We start from the raw sequence: 17458 nt of genomic DNA on the forward strand, positions 1-17458 counted from the left end.
CAAATAGTTACATGTACTGATACATGTACTTATAATCAGTATACAGTTATGGTTTACAGTCTTTTTTCTATATAGTTAGCTTAATAGTTCTTATTCAAGTTTTTTCCCCATAATTTTATTTATTTATTTATTTATTTATTTGTTTGTTTGTTTGTTTGTTTGTTTGTTTGTTTTTATAAACTGCCCTTCTCCCGAGGGACTCGGGGCAGTGTACAGAGTAAGGTAGGTATATAGATTGAACAATAGTGAAAAAACAATAGTAAAAACAAACTGGGACCCCAATTAGAGCTATCAGGCCAGGCCAGACTGCTGGAACAGGTAAGTTTTTAAGTCGCGCCGGAAGGTGCGGAGGTTGGGGGCCATCCAGATTTCGGTTGGCAAGCAGTTCCAGAGGGCTGGCGCACCCACTGAGAATGCCCTCCCCCTGGGGGCCACCAGCCGACATTCCTTGAGCGGTGGCACCCTGAGGAGGCCCTCTCTGTGGGAGCGCACATCATCTTACTGAAGAAGCCCCTGGCCTCTCTCAAGAATTCCATCTCTGGCAGTTCTCCAATCAAAATTAAGTGGCTCCAGTGAAAAGGTGTCAGCTTTCTCAGGTACATCTGACAGAAAACATGATTAGATGAACTAATTCTACTTTATTGAAATGGTATATTAACAGAATCTTGCATTTTTGAAAGTAAAAATCTTCCACCATCTCCTTTATAATCTGAAATGTTAGGGAGGGTCCCTTCTGAGCCTCTTTTTCTTTATGCAACTCTGGGCTATGCTTTGTCATATGCGACTATTCCCTAGGCAGCATCTCGTTGCCTTTTCTCATATATCATTTCAAGAGGCTCCATCTCAAAACTCTTAGTGAATGTTACCAGGCAATAGATTCTCAACATCTTCGTATTTTTCATACTACCATCTTGGGGTTTGGGCTTTATAGACATTTCCTATAATGACATTTATATGTTTCAATAATATATGATAAATCTTTGTTGACTTGATGGAATGTTTAAATTATAGCATTTCAGGCAATGTATGACATTTCTGAATACATAGATTGTTCAGGTTCAATGAATGTGGATTCTGTATCTCACTTTCTCAGTTAACAAAGCCTGTGCTATTGTCACAAGAAAACAGGACAATAGTCTTGGAAGATAACACTTAGCAGAAATAAAAAGAACGCAACAACCCTATCTTTCTACAATAGATAAAACCCAGCAAGGCTGATAAGAGTTTGCAAAGAAACTATCCTTTAATATATAGCTTGCATATCTTGGAACCCATACATTGTATAATCTTCTTTAATATAATAGTTTCAGATAGAATATAATTAATAGATACAATATACAATACAATTCAAAGTAAAATTACATTCACTCATTTACATGTGGGTTATTTTCTCCTAAAGATCTTCCATTGCTCAAACAATTTAACATCATAAAAACATACCGTACTTATTGATAAGTTTGGCACTGAAGATTCTAAAATTCACAGCTAAGAACATTTTGAAATCCATCATATCTGTGAATGATTTAGCTCTTACTAGAAACTTTTCATTTAACAAACCCAGTTAAAACATGCAGTGATATGCATTATATACAGATATGATTTAGTTACCATACTGTATCTATATGGTGTGGTAATATTTCCTTTAAAATTATTTTATTATTTAAAAACTAATTTTGGACCAGAAATATACACTCCCAGATGTGTTTTATCTACTGTGTAGTACATTGTTTTTTTGTCACTGGGGCAATCCAAAGAGCCTTGTTACACTCCCAACTGAATCAAATACAGGTAGTCCTTGACTTACAACCATTCATTTAGTGACTGTTCAAAGTTATGACAACACTGAAAAAAGTAATTTATGACCATTTTTCACCATTATAGCACACCCAAGGGTCATGTAATCAAAATTCAGATGCCTGGCAACTGGTTCATATTTATGATGGATATAGTGTCCTGGGGTCATGTGATCACCTTTTGTGATCTTCTGATGAGCAAAGTCAATGAGGAAGCCAGATTTACTTAATAATCGTGACACTAACTTAACAGCTATAGTGATTTACTTAACTGTGGCAAGGAAGGCTGTAAAATGGGCCAGAACTCACTTAACAACACTCTTGCTTATTAATGGAAATTTTGGGCTCAATTTTGGTGATATGTTGAGGATTACCTGTAGTATTGTGGAAGTAAAGAAAGTTATCTCTTTCTGTTCTCCCCATGACTGAATCATAACACCACAATTAGTTGTTTCGAAGAAGAGGACTACTGTACCATTGCAAACAAGTGATGTGAATGTAGCCCACTAAGTGTTGACATGATAAGTTGAAATCTTTCACACACAGAAGCCATGTATAAATTGTATAAATAGCCATTCAAGCAGTACTTTTCAACACAGGGGGTGGGGGAAAGGGCAAGGAGAGGATTTTTATTTTATTTTTTGGCAGTCAGGTTGTTGAAGCCCTGGAGAAAATCTCCCATTCACTGGTACCATTGTAATATAATGTAATATTTTTGTATTAGCCATGGGGGCAGGGAAATGCATGAAATTCTTTATCAAAAATTTTATATCATATTAAACAAGAGTGAAAAACACAACAGAGAGCTCAAAAGCCAATGTACTAACTAAAACTCAAAACAGTGCTACTCTGGAATCAGGGATGGGGACCAGGATTAACAACTATTTAACTGAATGTGTAAATTTACTGTGAACAAAGAAAGTGGACTTACGCTTGTGGCTATAGACTGGTCTACCACCAAGGTCAACTATTTTGGCTTGTCTTCTTTCACTTGCAAGATGCTCCAGTAGGAACCTATCCAGTTCTTTGTAAGTGCTATGAAAGACATGACCCTGCTCTGCCTGAAGGGCTATTGCTTGTTCCAGCAAATTTAAGTTCTGTTTTGTTTTATCCAAGTCAAATGACTGTTCTGTATTTTCTGATAGACAATCATCTTCTTCACAATCTGGAAATGGATTCTGCATTCTATTGCTGCAAATGTCAGCATGTGAGTCCTGTGATATTTGCAGTTCTGATCTCAAAGTACCAAAAGTTTCAGAATTGTTAACATCTCTTTCTTCAGCTTTGACTCCAGGTGTTTTTGGGACCTCTTCCTGATTACATCCTACAACATATGTTTTATTTAAAGGCAGTTTTATACTTATCTCTTCAGAACAATTTGAGGAACTATCCCATTCATTGTCCAGAATTTCAGAGCTACTTTCATTATCTTCTGAGGAACAGTATTGTGGATGTGGAACACTAATTTTGTCCCTTCTCACTGAAGAATTAATTCCATAACATACAGCAATGTTCTTATTCTGTGTTTTTAAAGGCTGGTTATCACTATCACTTAGTTTATCATTCTCTAGGGAATTTGGTGCATCTTTTGCTATTTTTTCAAAGTTAATGTTGGTCATTGTGTCCTGGCAGTTAGTGAAACTGTCCTTCTTTTGAAGATCATTTTCTTGCATGTTGAAATATGAGATACTTTTTGCAGCCGTTAAAGTGGTGTTTTCTAGATAGAGAGAAACAGAGAAGACAAAGTTAAAGTACTTCTATTTTGGCCACAATTCACAAATCTGTTAATTATAAATTAATCTACTTATGTCAGTGAGATCCTGGAGAAATGCTACCTGTGTGGTTGTTAAGAATTGACAAACAAAATCCATCAATCAATATCAGTGAGAATACTCCAGGGTAAAACATTCTTAAAACCCTTTTAAGGTTTCTTTCTTGATTTGTATGAAATCATACTGTGCAAAACGTTCTTTTTAAAAAATAAATGGAATGTACACTAAATAACCAAACTATTATGTGAATCCAGGATAAAATTATATAATTGGTCCAGAAATATAAAACAATTACAATAATGTGAAGTGTGAGTGACATATGCTGAGACAGACAGACAGATACATCTATATCTCTTCTTAAGTTAAAGATGATGAGAAAGAGACTTACTTTGCATACACCACTATGTAAGAGAGATATTTTGTACCTGGCTTACTGAATTAATGGAAGGACAACATACAGATATAAAGAAAAGCTAGGGGCAACTTCATCATTACATTCAAAATGAAATCAATAAATTATGGTGTGCTTAATTAGTTACTATCAATGTGAACATGGATATTCTGAGCAATGGGAAAAATGCCTCACTTACGGGTGTATTTAATTTTTGCTTTAAAGCAATAGAGCTTGGAAAAACACAAATATAATACAGAAACTGGCAGATGATACTTTTCTCATGTTATGAAAACATATTTTTTTCCTTAATCTTCTTTGACAATGTTAATTCTTTTCCATTGCTTATATTTCCAATTGCTTATATTTTTTAAAGATGATGTATTGGATTTCAATACACGTGCTGTATTGAGAAGCACTTTTTCTTTGAGATTACATGACAAAACAATTGGTAGTAGCTACAAGGAAAAGAATCTCAAATGCCAAAAGACAATAAATCCTTTGTGTTTAATCTACTTTTTTTCTAAACATTTTTTTCCTGACAAGGACACTCCAAAATACATCTCCATCATCTTTCTTTCTGTAATTATCTCCCTAAAATCAACACTGGTCTGCCAGGATCAAGTAAATATTACCATAGTAACTAAAAGCATTTTTGGATGAAGGGAAGAATTTAGCCACAACACTAGCCCCTTCAATAATGCTGATTATAGGGTGTATTCTTTTGTTGGGATGCATTCAACATAAACTGGAACGTTTTGCACTTTACTTCCTAGAAGAGAAAAAAAATGAGATAAACAAGTGCATAATAAAAAAAATAAGACAGTCTGGTTCTTTGCGGAATCCATGTCAAACCAACTCTGGGTTTAAATAATAACTTAAATATCATCCAGAAATGCAAATCAAGTTTTGTCTCAGCAACAGTGAGCTATTAAGAGAAAGTATAAAGGGTTATCATAATTTCAAAGTATTATCAACTGCTGAAAACAAATAAAAAGCATTTTCGGTGAATATGTCCAATTCATTGAACTATTCTCTCAAGCCACTTAACTACCCACATGTGTACAATAATGATTTATAGACATTATACCTAATTATGCATATTTGGGCTATGGTGGAGTGCCTAACAAAAGCTCTAGAAAGCAACAATTACCTCTGTTGCTTAGCTACATAGTTTAAAATATTCCTATTAAGTGCAGATTATTGTGGAAGGGGGGGAGGACGATAGAAGTGCACATGTGCTTCTACAATGCGTTTCACTTTATAGCTGCCAAACTGTTAGTGTTTTGGGTCATTTCCAGTTTACATAATTGTTTGGTTCAACTGTTTGTTATACATTAAAAGAAAAATATTTATTAATTGTTTCTTACACATTTTCTTCCAGAAACTGGCCCCCATACTAAAGAATGGGGCCCTTTTTGAACTACTTGTCAGGCATTTATTGTTGTTGCTGTTATTGCCTGACTTGAAAACTCCAACACAACTTTATTTGTAGATGTTCTACCTTCAGGAGATAGAAGGAGCTAAAAGGATGAAGAGCAGCAGACAAGGTAACAAAAACCTCAACACTTATTAATGGATGTTCTAATCAAGGACAGATAAAGTCTGAGTAAGGTTCATATTGTTCCCCACTTTCTCCATTTAAATTAATTAAATTATAATAAATAGAGGAAAATGGTAAATGGAGAAAAACTCTTATTGAATGTTCTACATTTTTACAACAAAAAATTCCCCAACAGTCAATCTAACATTCGTGAGTCAATAGTACAGAAATGTTTTCCTATAGAGCTACTTGCCTTGTAGTTAGATTGCATGAATTGCAGTTTCTGTCATATGAAATCAATTTGAGGTTATGCAGAAGAAATCATTACTACCCTATCAGCTATTCAGAAATAGGAAACCAGTGCATGATTTATTCTAGCAATACATTCCTCTTCCCCCATAGAAGAATGTATATGACTATTGATCACATATAAGTACATATAATTATCATCATAATAAATGAGGGCCTGAAACAAAAAAAAATAAAACTTACTAGATACCAATATGATATGTCTCTTGGTCCATAAATGTCCATTAAATTCATGAAAATACTAATGCAAGGCAGCCTCCTAGCATTGGCATTGCTTAAATCTGTTTCTAGAATGGACTCTGAATCATACCCAAATATTATCTATCCAGTTGGACAAGTACAGTTATTAGTAAATTCTGAGCATGAACACATGCATCCATACCAACATGTTCATGTAAAGAAGCAAGATAACATTATGACCTGATCATCAACATTCAGACAAAAGCTCTATGTGAAGAACTAGTGAATTAAAAGTATCTGAATTATACCCCTTGTATCACTCCAACTTTATCTGAGAATGGGAGGCCATTTTATTTTATGGAATTTCCTCAGTACATCTTAAACATTTAACTGCACAGGATCACTGTTATGTAGTATGAGCATGAGTGTAAATGACTTCTCTTGAAAACTATGCTTGGTGCCTGTAAAGATGAATCGGTGAGGCATGCAATGTTAGTTATAGAGCCAGAAGACAAGTTGATTAATCCTATAAATGTTAGCCTACATATCACTGCAGTTAAGTCTTCTCACTTATGAACTGATGCAATTCTTCATTCTAAGGCTGACAGAGAAGGCTAAAAGGTCTTTTAATGGCTACACCTTTGTTCTGCTAAGAATATGGTTCGATAGACATAGATCAGTGTGGTAAATTCATGTGCAAGTTAGGAGAAAGAGTGGTTTTCCCTTATCTAAGGTCTTGATAGTGTGCTAGCATACAGTAGTCATGAAACCTAATTCAGATATCTTTTATCTATTCTAATCCAATAAAAATTTCAAGTTGTAAATCAATATTTGAAAACAATAATGTATATGTGGGGGGAGTGAGGAAGGGGGATTGAATTTTAATTTATTTAAGACAGAGATAATCAATTAAAAGATAGATCAGAGAAGAAAAAATCTCATGTCTTATTTTTACATTTTGGATTTATTTCTACAATCTGCCATGACCCATGTTATGCAGCTGTCAGTGTCAGGCATATCTGCTCATGTAATATAGTTTTTAGACTCTTAAGTCAGAATTAGCCAGGAGGATATGTACCTTAAATACATCTTATATGAATTCTATGTGGACTGACTTTTAAAAATTATTTCAAAAATTCAAATGTTTTAGAATACTATAGCTAGACTGATACCAGAGAGGAACTCATACCAGATAGGAAAAGTATAATTAATTTCTTTGAATTTTTTAAAAAAGATTTTGTATTTTGGATAAATAAAAACTCTTTGGATTGGCAAAGTTTTATTTAACTCATCAGGTGAGTTTCCGACTCCTTAAAAGGCAATGAGATAATTTTGATTTTAAAAGTTTTAAAAATATATGATTTTTTGGGATTATGCAGCAAAAGGATGCTTAGTATATAGATTTTTAGTATATACATTTTTAAAAACTGATTAATGGGTAGGGAGATTTGGAATTATGGTTTTGATGATTTACAAGATAACCAATTTTTGTGAGAAATAAATAATAATAATGACACTTTGAAGGCTGGACACTAGAGCCAGAGGATAAAGAAATGGGAGCAGAAATCCTTGGTGCAAAGTTTTGAGTATTTTTCAGCCAAATTTTAGGACATAATGGATCAAATACATAATAAAATTGCCAGAGCATATTGTAATGAAGTTGCAAAACAAGAATAAGTTACAATGAATGTCTATAAAATTAATTTGAAGGGAGATTTAAATGTAAAACAAATGAATCTGCTGGATGATTCATTCCCTAAAGGAGATGAACAGATATTATACTAGGAAACTGATTTGTATAGTTGTTGTTTTTTCCCTGAATGCACAAAAGATGCTAAAAATTGGAAGGACTTATTTTAGAAGTGACAAATAGAAGAATAAATTTTACTTATTGATATAAAAGAAATATGTTAAAGTTTTGATGGATTTTTTTTCTTTGAAACACAGATGAGAAGCAAACTACTTCTAGAACTTTTTTTGAATGGATTAAAAAATAAATTTCAAAAAATCAATGAAGATTTATAAGATTGTCTTTTTGACCAGGCTTCAAAGAGCTACATTATTATTAATACACAAAAATGTGAAATCACATTGGGTTTGTACGGATCAAGTATATGTTTGATTATCATTATTGTTTTAGAGCATACTCCTGTTTCCCATTTTCTGACAACAACTCTGAAAAGTACATTAGACTGAAAGAGATTAGGTAACTTGGATGCAATTATAAAGACAAGTTATTAGAATCCAACCCAATAAATATAATGGAATTTATGCTCATGTGTATGATTGCAGACTAAGAGACCCTACTACCTATAACTAGAATCTTACACAAATTATAAAGAAAGTAACCCGCTACAATTCTAATCCCAGTTGTTTTAGAGATTTGACAAAGCAATTTTCAATGATTAATTCTGTTAATTTGTTATTAAATTTCTATACATGTAGAGCAATTTTGATCTGAGCAAAGACATGTTCAAGTGGTTTGTTCTCTGTATTTACTGAGTTCAAAAAGAAATAATTCATCAAGTTTTTGATCAACAAAGCAGAGGCATTCACACAAGAGAAAATATGCTTTGTTTTGAACTTGTAATGAAACACTTTTACTCAAAATGTTCTTTTGTTTAAATTGAAGTGTTCTGGTAGGACAAAACTAAAAATGGCTTGGGAATAACATATTCCAATGGAATAAACATGTGTTTGATTATTTCAGAAATTTGAAACAAGCTCTTCCCATTTTTCCCTGGGATTACATAATTAGATCGGACTTCCACATTGACTACTACCAGTCACTTAATTTATATGAAATTTGGCCCAGTGTATTTATTAAAAATATCAAAATAATAACAGTTTCTACTTAATAAAGTCAAGTAACAATTTCTGCATTTCTTTTGGTACCCTGCGTATCTAACTCTAACCTAAGCCCAGTTAATAAAAAAGTTTTCATTGTAATGTAAAATAAGAAGGGGATTGTGGGTAATATTTTTAGTAAAGTAAAATATAAATACTTCAGGACACAAATGCATGCATATATGTAATACATAGAGTGCACATATGTACCAAACTCAGTAAACAGAGCTAACACCCAGGTTTTACAATTTTAAATGCACACCAAAAGCTCAACATCAAAAGACATGCATATGCATGAGCACATATAAATGCACAAATTCAAACCAACACAATAGCATGATGTAACTGCTGTTTGTCCCAGCATCCCACCTACCATTTCAGCCCATGTGCTAAGCCAATAGTTGCATCAGTCATAACTCTTGTTCTACTGGTTGGGCTGGGATATTTATTTTTAAACAATAATCACAAGCTAGAAAATGAAATCTAAAAATAGTTCTAAAAAGAATCTAGAACATTCCATTCTGGTGTTTGAAACACTGAGCATATTTTCTTAGAGCACCAAATAGTTGGAATGGCTGTTTTTAGCTCAGAATGTTTCCATCTTAGAATATTTTGCACACCCTAAATTCTAAACCTGAACCACTTTTAATTTTATCATCATCATCATCACCACCACCATTATCACCCTCACCAACGTACCATCCTTGATCCACAAGTCAGGTCAATAGGAATAATATGAATGACTGGTACAAAGTCCTCCCAGTGAGCTATGTGCCCAATTGTCTTATATGTTAACAATGATACCACATTGGCTTTCTGATATAATTTTAAAGCATGTCTAATGATAGGATTTCTCTTGTGTTCTTTGGGAAGTGTTAGGAAATATTGATTAAGTTATAATCCATGCTTTTTCATACCTGTTTGGAGAATATTATTATTGTCCTGACACTGTGTCCTGCCTTCATCCTCTCCTTTGCCTTCCAAGGTGGGGTTGTAGTGGCGAGGCTTCATCAACAGAGATTTCCTTTTGTTGATTGGAACTTCCAAAACCTGTTCTTCAGCTTTTCTCTTCTTAGCCATGGAGCTTTTGTAGGCACTGCATTTATACAAAAGCTTTTAATAATAGAAAAAAGTAACATGAAAGACATTGCACAAGAGAAGTAGTATAAGATTATATATATGAGATTCAAGGTCCTGGTAATGGTCTTTAAGGCCCTACATGGCATGGGTCCGGAGTACCTCGGGGATCACTTGCTGCCGGCGTCAACTTCCCTCCACCCTGTGCGTTCCCACAGAGAGGGCCTCCTCAGGGTGCCTCCAGTCAGAGAATGTTGGCTGGTGGCCCCCGGGGGAGGGCCTTCTCTGTGGGCGCTCCGGCTTTATGGAATCAGTTGCCGGTCGAGCTCCGGATGGCACCTGACCTTCGCTCCTTCCGACGTGGTCTGAAGACCCATCTATTTGAACAAGCCAGCCTGGCCTGATGGGGGATGTGTTGGGGTTTTAATGGGGATTTTTATATTATTATTGATTGTTTTAGCTGGGCTACTATTTAATTCTTTTTAATTTTTGTATTCTGTATTTTTATATATGCCCTGTTCACCGCCCTGAGTCCTTCAGGAGAAGGGCGGTATACAAATATAATAAAACTAAACTAAACTAAACTAACCAAAGTTGTAAATGGATGGGTCCTGTAAAAATGTGTATATGTATATGTATGTTCATGGACATATATAGATATGTTTAGTTTTACTGGATGGTACTAAAGATGAAGACCCTTTTCAGAATGTTTTATTTTCTTACATAACCAAAAGTCTACAGAGGCATAATATATAAATTTTAAGAAAAATAAAAAGTCACCCTTCATTCTGAATAGAACATGTGTTAATATAATCTCAGCACTTGATTAGATTATTTGTGTCCAGGAGTAGCTAAGGAGAGATAAATAATGGTTCGTTAATCCCAAGAGAGAGCAAATAAGAAAATTCCAGTCGAATGTGTCAAATTTCTTTGTTTTGCTGAGATCAGTACAATTGAAATATAACCATTTAAATGGTTTGCTCTTTTTCTTGTATGTGAGAACTGAGGTATTGAGCTTTAGAAATGGACAAAGAGATAGATAGAAATTCATAGCAAAGATACATTTGGATTCTGATCTAAATCAGAAAATAGAACCAGCACATGATGTGCAATGCAAGATATTGCTGCTGCATTTCTGAGCCACCACAAGGTCTTACTCTCATAGCTAAATCATTAGACAAAGTCCTTCTTGTAGTTTTCAGTCACTGGGATCTAACACTGTAGAGAAGAAATTAGATACACCCACACCCAAACACAAACACACTCACAAATGTTATTCTATCTTATATCTGCCATTCTCTAAGATATTTAAAGATTACTGTAACAATCAACTTAATCTCCTCTTCTTTGCTCAATATGCTCAGTTTTTGCAATTTGTTTTTCATTGGATTAAGTTTCTAAGATTCTGGCAATCCTTTTCTAGCTCCACTTTGATCTATATTATGGCTATATAGATCAGATCTCAAGGTAATTATTTTGGGGGCTAAATAGATTTATTCTGCATCTTCAATTATAATGTGCTATATATTCATAGAGTTCCTTTTTTGTCTTTATAATCTAGAAGCACACAACCCAAGGGAACAGCTATAAGCTGGTATGAAAGATTTGGAAGAAAGCCCCATAACTCTTTCAAACCTTACAACCAATATACAAGACATAACATATTAATTGTACATTCATTCATTCATTCATTCATTCATTCATTCATTCATTCATTCATTTATTTGCCACCTATCTCATTTCAAAAGACTCTAGGCAGCTTATAGCATAATAAACATTACAAACATTAAAATCATAGAATATAAAATTACAGAAGACACAAAATCAAATCATTAATTTATTTATTTAGTGTACGGCATACAATGTCAGGGAAATTTACAAGTGCTAGACAAAATGCAATCTTGACAGCTTAAATTGCTAGTTCAGTGTTCAGTGCTTGTGTGCCTATCTTTGGTGCACCACAGGGGGCAAAATAGTTTACACCAACTGACTAGCAGCACTCGGGTTGCATGCTTTCGAACTGCTGGGTGGGCAGGAGCTGGGGAACAAGTGACAGGAGCTCACCCCATCTCACAGAGCCAGGCATGAACCCCTGGTGTGCAAACCATTTCTGGCAGGCAGTTTCAGCATCATTAAGCCACTGTGTCACTGAGTCCCCTACAAAATCATTAACATTAGATGGAAAAGGAGGGAGCCAGATATAAGGGGGGTAGGTGGGATTTGTTTTTAATTAGTCAACCATCTCCAGTGTGAAGCTTCCCCATTTGGACACCAAGCTATCTGGTAGAATCAGGTTTTAAGGCTTTTACAAAAATTCAGGAAGCTGGGAGACAATCTCATCTCAGAGGATAAGATGTTCCAAAAGATGGTGGGGAGCCACGGCAGAGAAGGCTTTTCTCCTGGATTCTCCCAGTCGAAATTCCTTGACTGATGGGATCCGCAGTATGCCCTCTTAATTGGCTCAATTAATTATATTAAATTTAAATGAAGATGAAACAACATTTAATACATATCAATGTTCCATTCGCTTTTTTATTTTGGCTTCACTTTCTGGATTGTGGTAAAACACTCCATCCAGGAATCAAATGCAGCCAGCAACTTCCATAAAGAGTTGAATGCATTTCCTACCTAACAAAGCATGTGGAGGTGTTCCCTAAGACTGATTTTTTTTTAAAAAAATAGTATGTACTATATTCTAAGAAAGTATAAAAATATTTTATTACTTGTTAACAAAATTGAATGGCTGGACAGAAGCATCTGTCAGCCAGCAGGGCCATAAAAACATTGGAAAAAATATTCAGATGATGTATATGTCCTTTGAAAAGTCCAGTGTCACATGCTAAAAATTCTACATTTACTGTTTTTTTAAAAAAAGATTCATTATCTGGTGTTCTCTCAGTTATGCAATATGAATAATAGCATTATATCTGTCACAGATGAAAAATTGCATTTATGGATCAGTGTAATCCACTCATTGGTTGCTGGACTCAACTCCCCTAGGGAGTATGACAATTCAACATGATACCACTGGTTGTTAAATTTTGCATTTGGCTCATTGATCTAGCAGAAAGATTTGCAAAAATCCCTGTCTCCAGACAGCTCCCTGTTGGTTACACATATTATGAGGCTCAACAGCATAAATTCATCTTTAACTTATGTGCAGTAAATTGGCTCCAGTTTGGATTGTTTTGGATGATGGCATATGACTAACTTAAGCTTTTTACTTTTTCTTTTTAAATCCAAGTTGGCAAGGCTTCTTCTTGGCAAGCTACCCTTACAAATATGAAGGACAGGAAACAAATGTGAAGATCTTCACTGCGGCAAAAGTTAAACCACAATCAACATGTATCTTAAACTGTAAATTCTCTTGCTCTTTCACAATGTTGCACAAAGCAAGAGACCAAAATAATGGATACATTCCCGTCTGTCTATTTAAAATGACTGTGGTTTATGTGGCATATTTATTTGCCACAGCAAAACAAATGCCACAAAGCAGTAATGATATTTTTTCAGTGTACATGGCATACAGGTAAAGAATTGTAACTGGTTGGATTGGAGTAAATAAAATTGTGCATCAAGTAGTTTTTTTCATGTAACTTTTGAGAAATCATTTGCCAATTCGTTACTTTTTTGTTCCCTTTCATCTACTTTCTTCCTTATCCAAATTAATATTACATGGACAAAACTATCTGATATTGACTGGGAATAATAAGGTAATAATAAAATAATATAATTGGAATTGCTTCACAATAGAATAATAGATAATAAATTTGCATGCAAATTTCTTTGATTGTGTTTATTAATCATGCGTGTGTGTGTGTGTGTGTGTGTGTGTGTGTGTGTGTTAAGCACATGCAACTGTGTCAGTCAACTAATGAAATTATTCTGTACATGGAAGTACCTAACAGCCCAGAAGTAAAGAAAATAAGAATTTTCACCAATGGGAAAATACATCTGCAGCATTTCTAATTGTAAATTGGCTTCAAATATGTTACTCTTGTGGTATAGGTGAGCTGAAGGTAAATTGGCTCAGTTATCCAATGGGGATAAGGTTATGAAATCACAGGTTTATGGGAACAGTATAAATACTAGATATGGATTTAACTCTTGTGCATTGAAGATTTCCATTTTGCCCTATTTTCTGCCCTTTCCTTTCCTTTTTTTATTGAAAAGTTTTTCAATACATTTTATCTTTAACAAAACCCCTCCCCACCCCCACCCCCTCTTCCCAACCCAACCCATCCCTCCCCCCCTCCCCTTCCCCCCTCCCTGACTTCCCAGAGCTAAATACAAGGTATAAAAGTAAAAAACAAACATAAACTACCATATGCTAATAACAATAAACTATTAAGTCTATCTTACTTTCCTATCTCTTGTTTCTTCTTATTTTTAAAATTTCATATGTGATATTATTCCTTCAAATTAATTTGATCCTAATCTGGCAGTTTAAATGTGAACCCATGGTTTCCAACTTCAACTATATTAAATACTTTCATATAACCAAGTTATCAATATGTGATTCACCACCCAGCATATGGCAAACATGTATTTAATTTTTAACTTTGAAGTGAGAAGTCATTTATGTTCCTACTGTCATTTGATCATTTTGGAACCATGAAGACACAAAAACTGGGAGACCAACCATATGTATTCATATTTTTCAAAGAAAGAGGTCTGTTTCAGCTGTTCTTGTAGCTCTTATTTGCATTCGTATAGTAATTAATAACATAATGAGAATAAAGTCTAAGGCTGTGCATATACAAAAAGAATAGCTTTACTTTTTATCAATAATTTGCATATTAAAATGTTGCCTTTTATTCTGACACTACAAAGCATGTCATATAATCTATGTATTTTGGTATTTCTGATGATAATGTATGCTTTGTACAACAATTACCACAGTGTGGCCTTCCGCTAGAGAATTCAGTAAAGAGATCTTACCTTGGGTATGTCCCTTTGTATATGAGGTTAGTGATATATATCCATACCTCCTACATAGCAGAGAGAACCTTGTCTGAATTTATTTATTTATTTATTTATTTATTTATTTATTTATTTATTTATTTATTTATTTATTACATTTTTATATCGCCCTTCTCCTGAAGGACTCAGGGCGGTGTACAGGGCAATAAATATAAAAATGGAATACAAAAGTTAAAAAATGATTAAATAATTATGCCCAAATTTAAAACAGAATTAAAAAACATATTAAAACCCCAACCCTAACCCATCAAACCAGGTCAGATTGCTCGAATAAATAAGTTTTTAGATCGCGCCGGAAGGAGCGAAGGTCGGGGGCCATCCGGAGCTCAACCGGCAAGCGGTTCCACAGGTCTGGCGCACCCACAGAGAACGCCCTCCCCCTAGGGGCCACCAATCGACATTCTTTGATCGGAGGCACCCTGAGGAGGCCCTCTCTGTGGGAGCGCACTGGACGAAGGGAAGTTGACGCCGGCCGCAGGTGTTGCTGTAGGTAATCCGGACCCATGCCATGTAGGGCTTTGTAAGTCATTACCAAATTGATTGAACTGATCCATAGTAAAACCGTTTCTTCACTGAATACACATCAAAGCTACTTTACTGTTTATTTTCAAAAAAAAAAAAATTCTGAATCTTCCTCAACTTTTCCATTAAAAGAAAAGCTAGGAAGGAGAAAGGAGGAGAAGGAAGAGAAAGGGAACAAGGGTGAGATGGGGGGAGGAGGAGGAGGAAGAGTAAGGAGGAGGAGGAAGAGGAAGAGAAAGAGAACTTTATTATTAATAGCTGAAGGTAGGGCATGGATTAAACTGTGCTATAAAAAGCAGTTTAGCCTGCAGGAGTAGCAGAAATTGGGACAAAATCACTGCTAATGCTATAGATAGATTTGGATAAAGGCACCAGCCTGGAAACTGGGAGACCATAAGTTCAGACCAGCCTTAGCCATGAAAGCCATTTGGGCCAGTTACTCTCTCTCCGCCCAACCCACCTCACAGGGTTCTTGTTGTGGGGAAAATAGGAGGAGGAAGGTGTGTTGTATATGTTCAACATTGAGTTAACACCTTGAGTTATTTGTAAAAATAATAAAGGCCAGATACAAACAAACAAAAAAATAAATGACAAATAAATAAATAAATTGCCACATTTAGAACAGCTTATACCATGAAAAAATTCTTAACTATTCAATATGCAAACTATATAGTTTTCATTGCAGTAATTATCTATGTAAATAGCCTGTCTATTAAAATTATATTTTTATGAGCCAAATAATTTCAAAAGTTCTCATTGAATCAAAGAAAAAGAATACCAATACAGACCATTGATAATATAAATTCTCATACTGCTTAACTGTATTGGACCATTTCTAACACTGAAAATAATAATGCATTTTCCTCATAATTTTAAAATATAAGCTAAAATGTGTTTTTCTTTAGAAAGTATTTAATTATTAAATATTTGGAATATAAAACCTCTATAGAAAGCTTCCCTTTAAATTCTTTTCAGTATAACAAATCAGCAGGTCAATAAAGTTTTTTTCTTTCCATGATGCATACATTCATTTGCAAAGGTATGTTAAATTGTAGTTTGCTAACAGTAAGTCTGTAATTTAACATCTCTGTTATGCATCTCATACATTTTGTCACTAATACTTTTCTTGCTATTTATTAACCGTCCACTTGTTGTCATGGAATATTGGTTTAGCTGTCAAAATTACTAAATGATCTGTGTCTTACAGAAGGAACATTTTTTAATTAATTAGGATCTATTATAATTTCATTCCTGTGCCTGTTATGGCATTTTTGATGAAATATTGATAATAGGAAATATTTTAAGTAAAAATTCAGTTCCTGTATTGTGAAATGACATGACAGAAAACTCTAAACCTGGTGATTTGAGAAAGTTGAGATCTCCTAAATATACATCCTTGATATACAACTCCCTTTGTAAATAGAGGAATACAATTTCTGAAAACCTATTTTTCTTTATTTATTTAATATGCTGTCCATCTCTCCAATTAGGGGACTCTAGGTGACTTACAAAGAATAAAAAGATAAATATAAAAACATTTAAAAATTTTAAAGCTACGTAATTTATCTATCTAAATAGTTAATCTATATAGTTTAAAGTTTAAATATATAGTTATATAGATTTTTTAAAAAGTTCTATCTTTCAACTTACCAAAGAATTTTTATCAAAGTTTTGAAATGGTTAGGTATAAACCTATGGAATCATTCTTCTTAATATATTCAAATAAAAATGTAGTTAAAACTGCAGAAAAGTCAGAGATTGTTTTATTTGTGCCCTAAAAATGTAGCTGAAATGTTCTTTGGTTCTTACAGTTTTGATGATTTCACAGCAGAGTCATTAATGATCGCATTAGCAGCATATATTCTAATAGATGTTTAACTAAATCCAAGCAAAAATGGCTTTTATATATATGATATATTATGCGTCAAAACAAATGTGAACATTTAGAATATAGAATTACAGCAGGAGAATTGATTAAAGAACTGAAGTTAGAAACATGAAAGTTTTAAAATGTTTATAAATATTGCATGCCGGTTAGAGT

At 34.1% G+C, this 17458-nt stretch overlaps 1 protein-coding gene across 1 annotated transcript in view; it reads right to left on the reverse strand.

Annotated features, from left to right (window-relative positions):
* The window catches only part of ST18 (ST18 C2H2C-type zinc finger transcription factor), a gene marked incomplete at its 3' end in the record, with an annotated part of 106318 nt that overhangs the window by 54377 nt on the left and 34483 nt on the right, over positions 1-17458 (reverse strand). Inside the window, exons 4-5 of the mRNA XM_083359992.1 lie at positions 9753-9931; positions 2725-3510 (exon numbers count right to left, since the gene is read on the reverse strand). Of these exons, the coding sequence (XP_083216118.1) occupies positions 2725-3510; positions 9753-9931 (965 nt within the window). The remainder of the gene's footprint in view (positions 1-2724; positions 3511-9752; positions 9932-17458) is intronic.

This window comes from Vipera ursinii (genome assembly GCF_947247035.1).
Source record: "Vipera ursinii genome assembly, chromosome: 3".
Lineage (NCBI taxonomy): Eukaryota > Metazoa > Chordata > Lepidosauria > Squamata > Viperidae > Vipera > Vipera ursinii.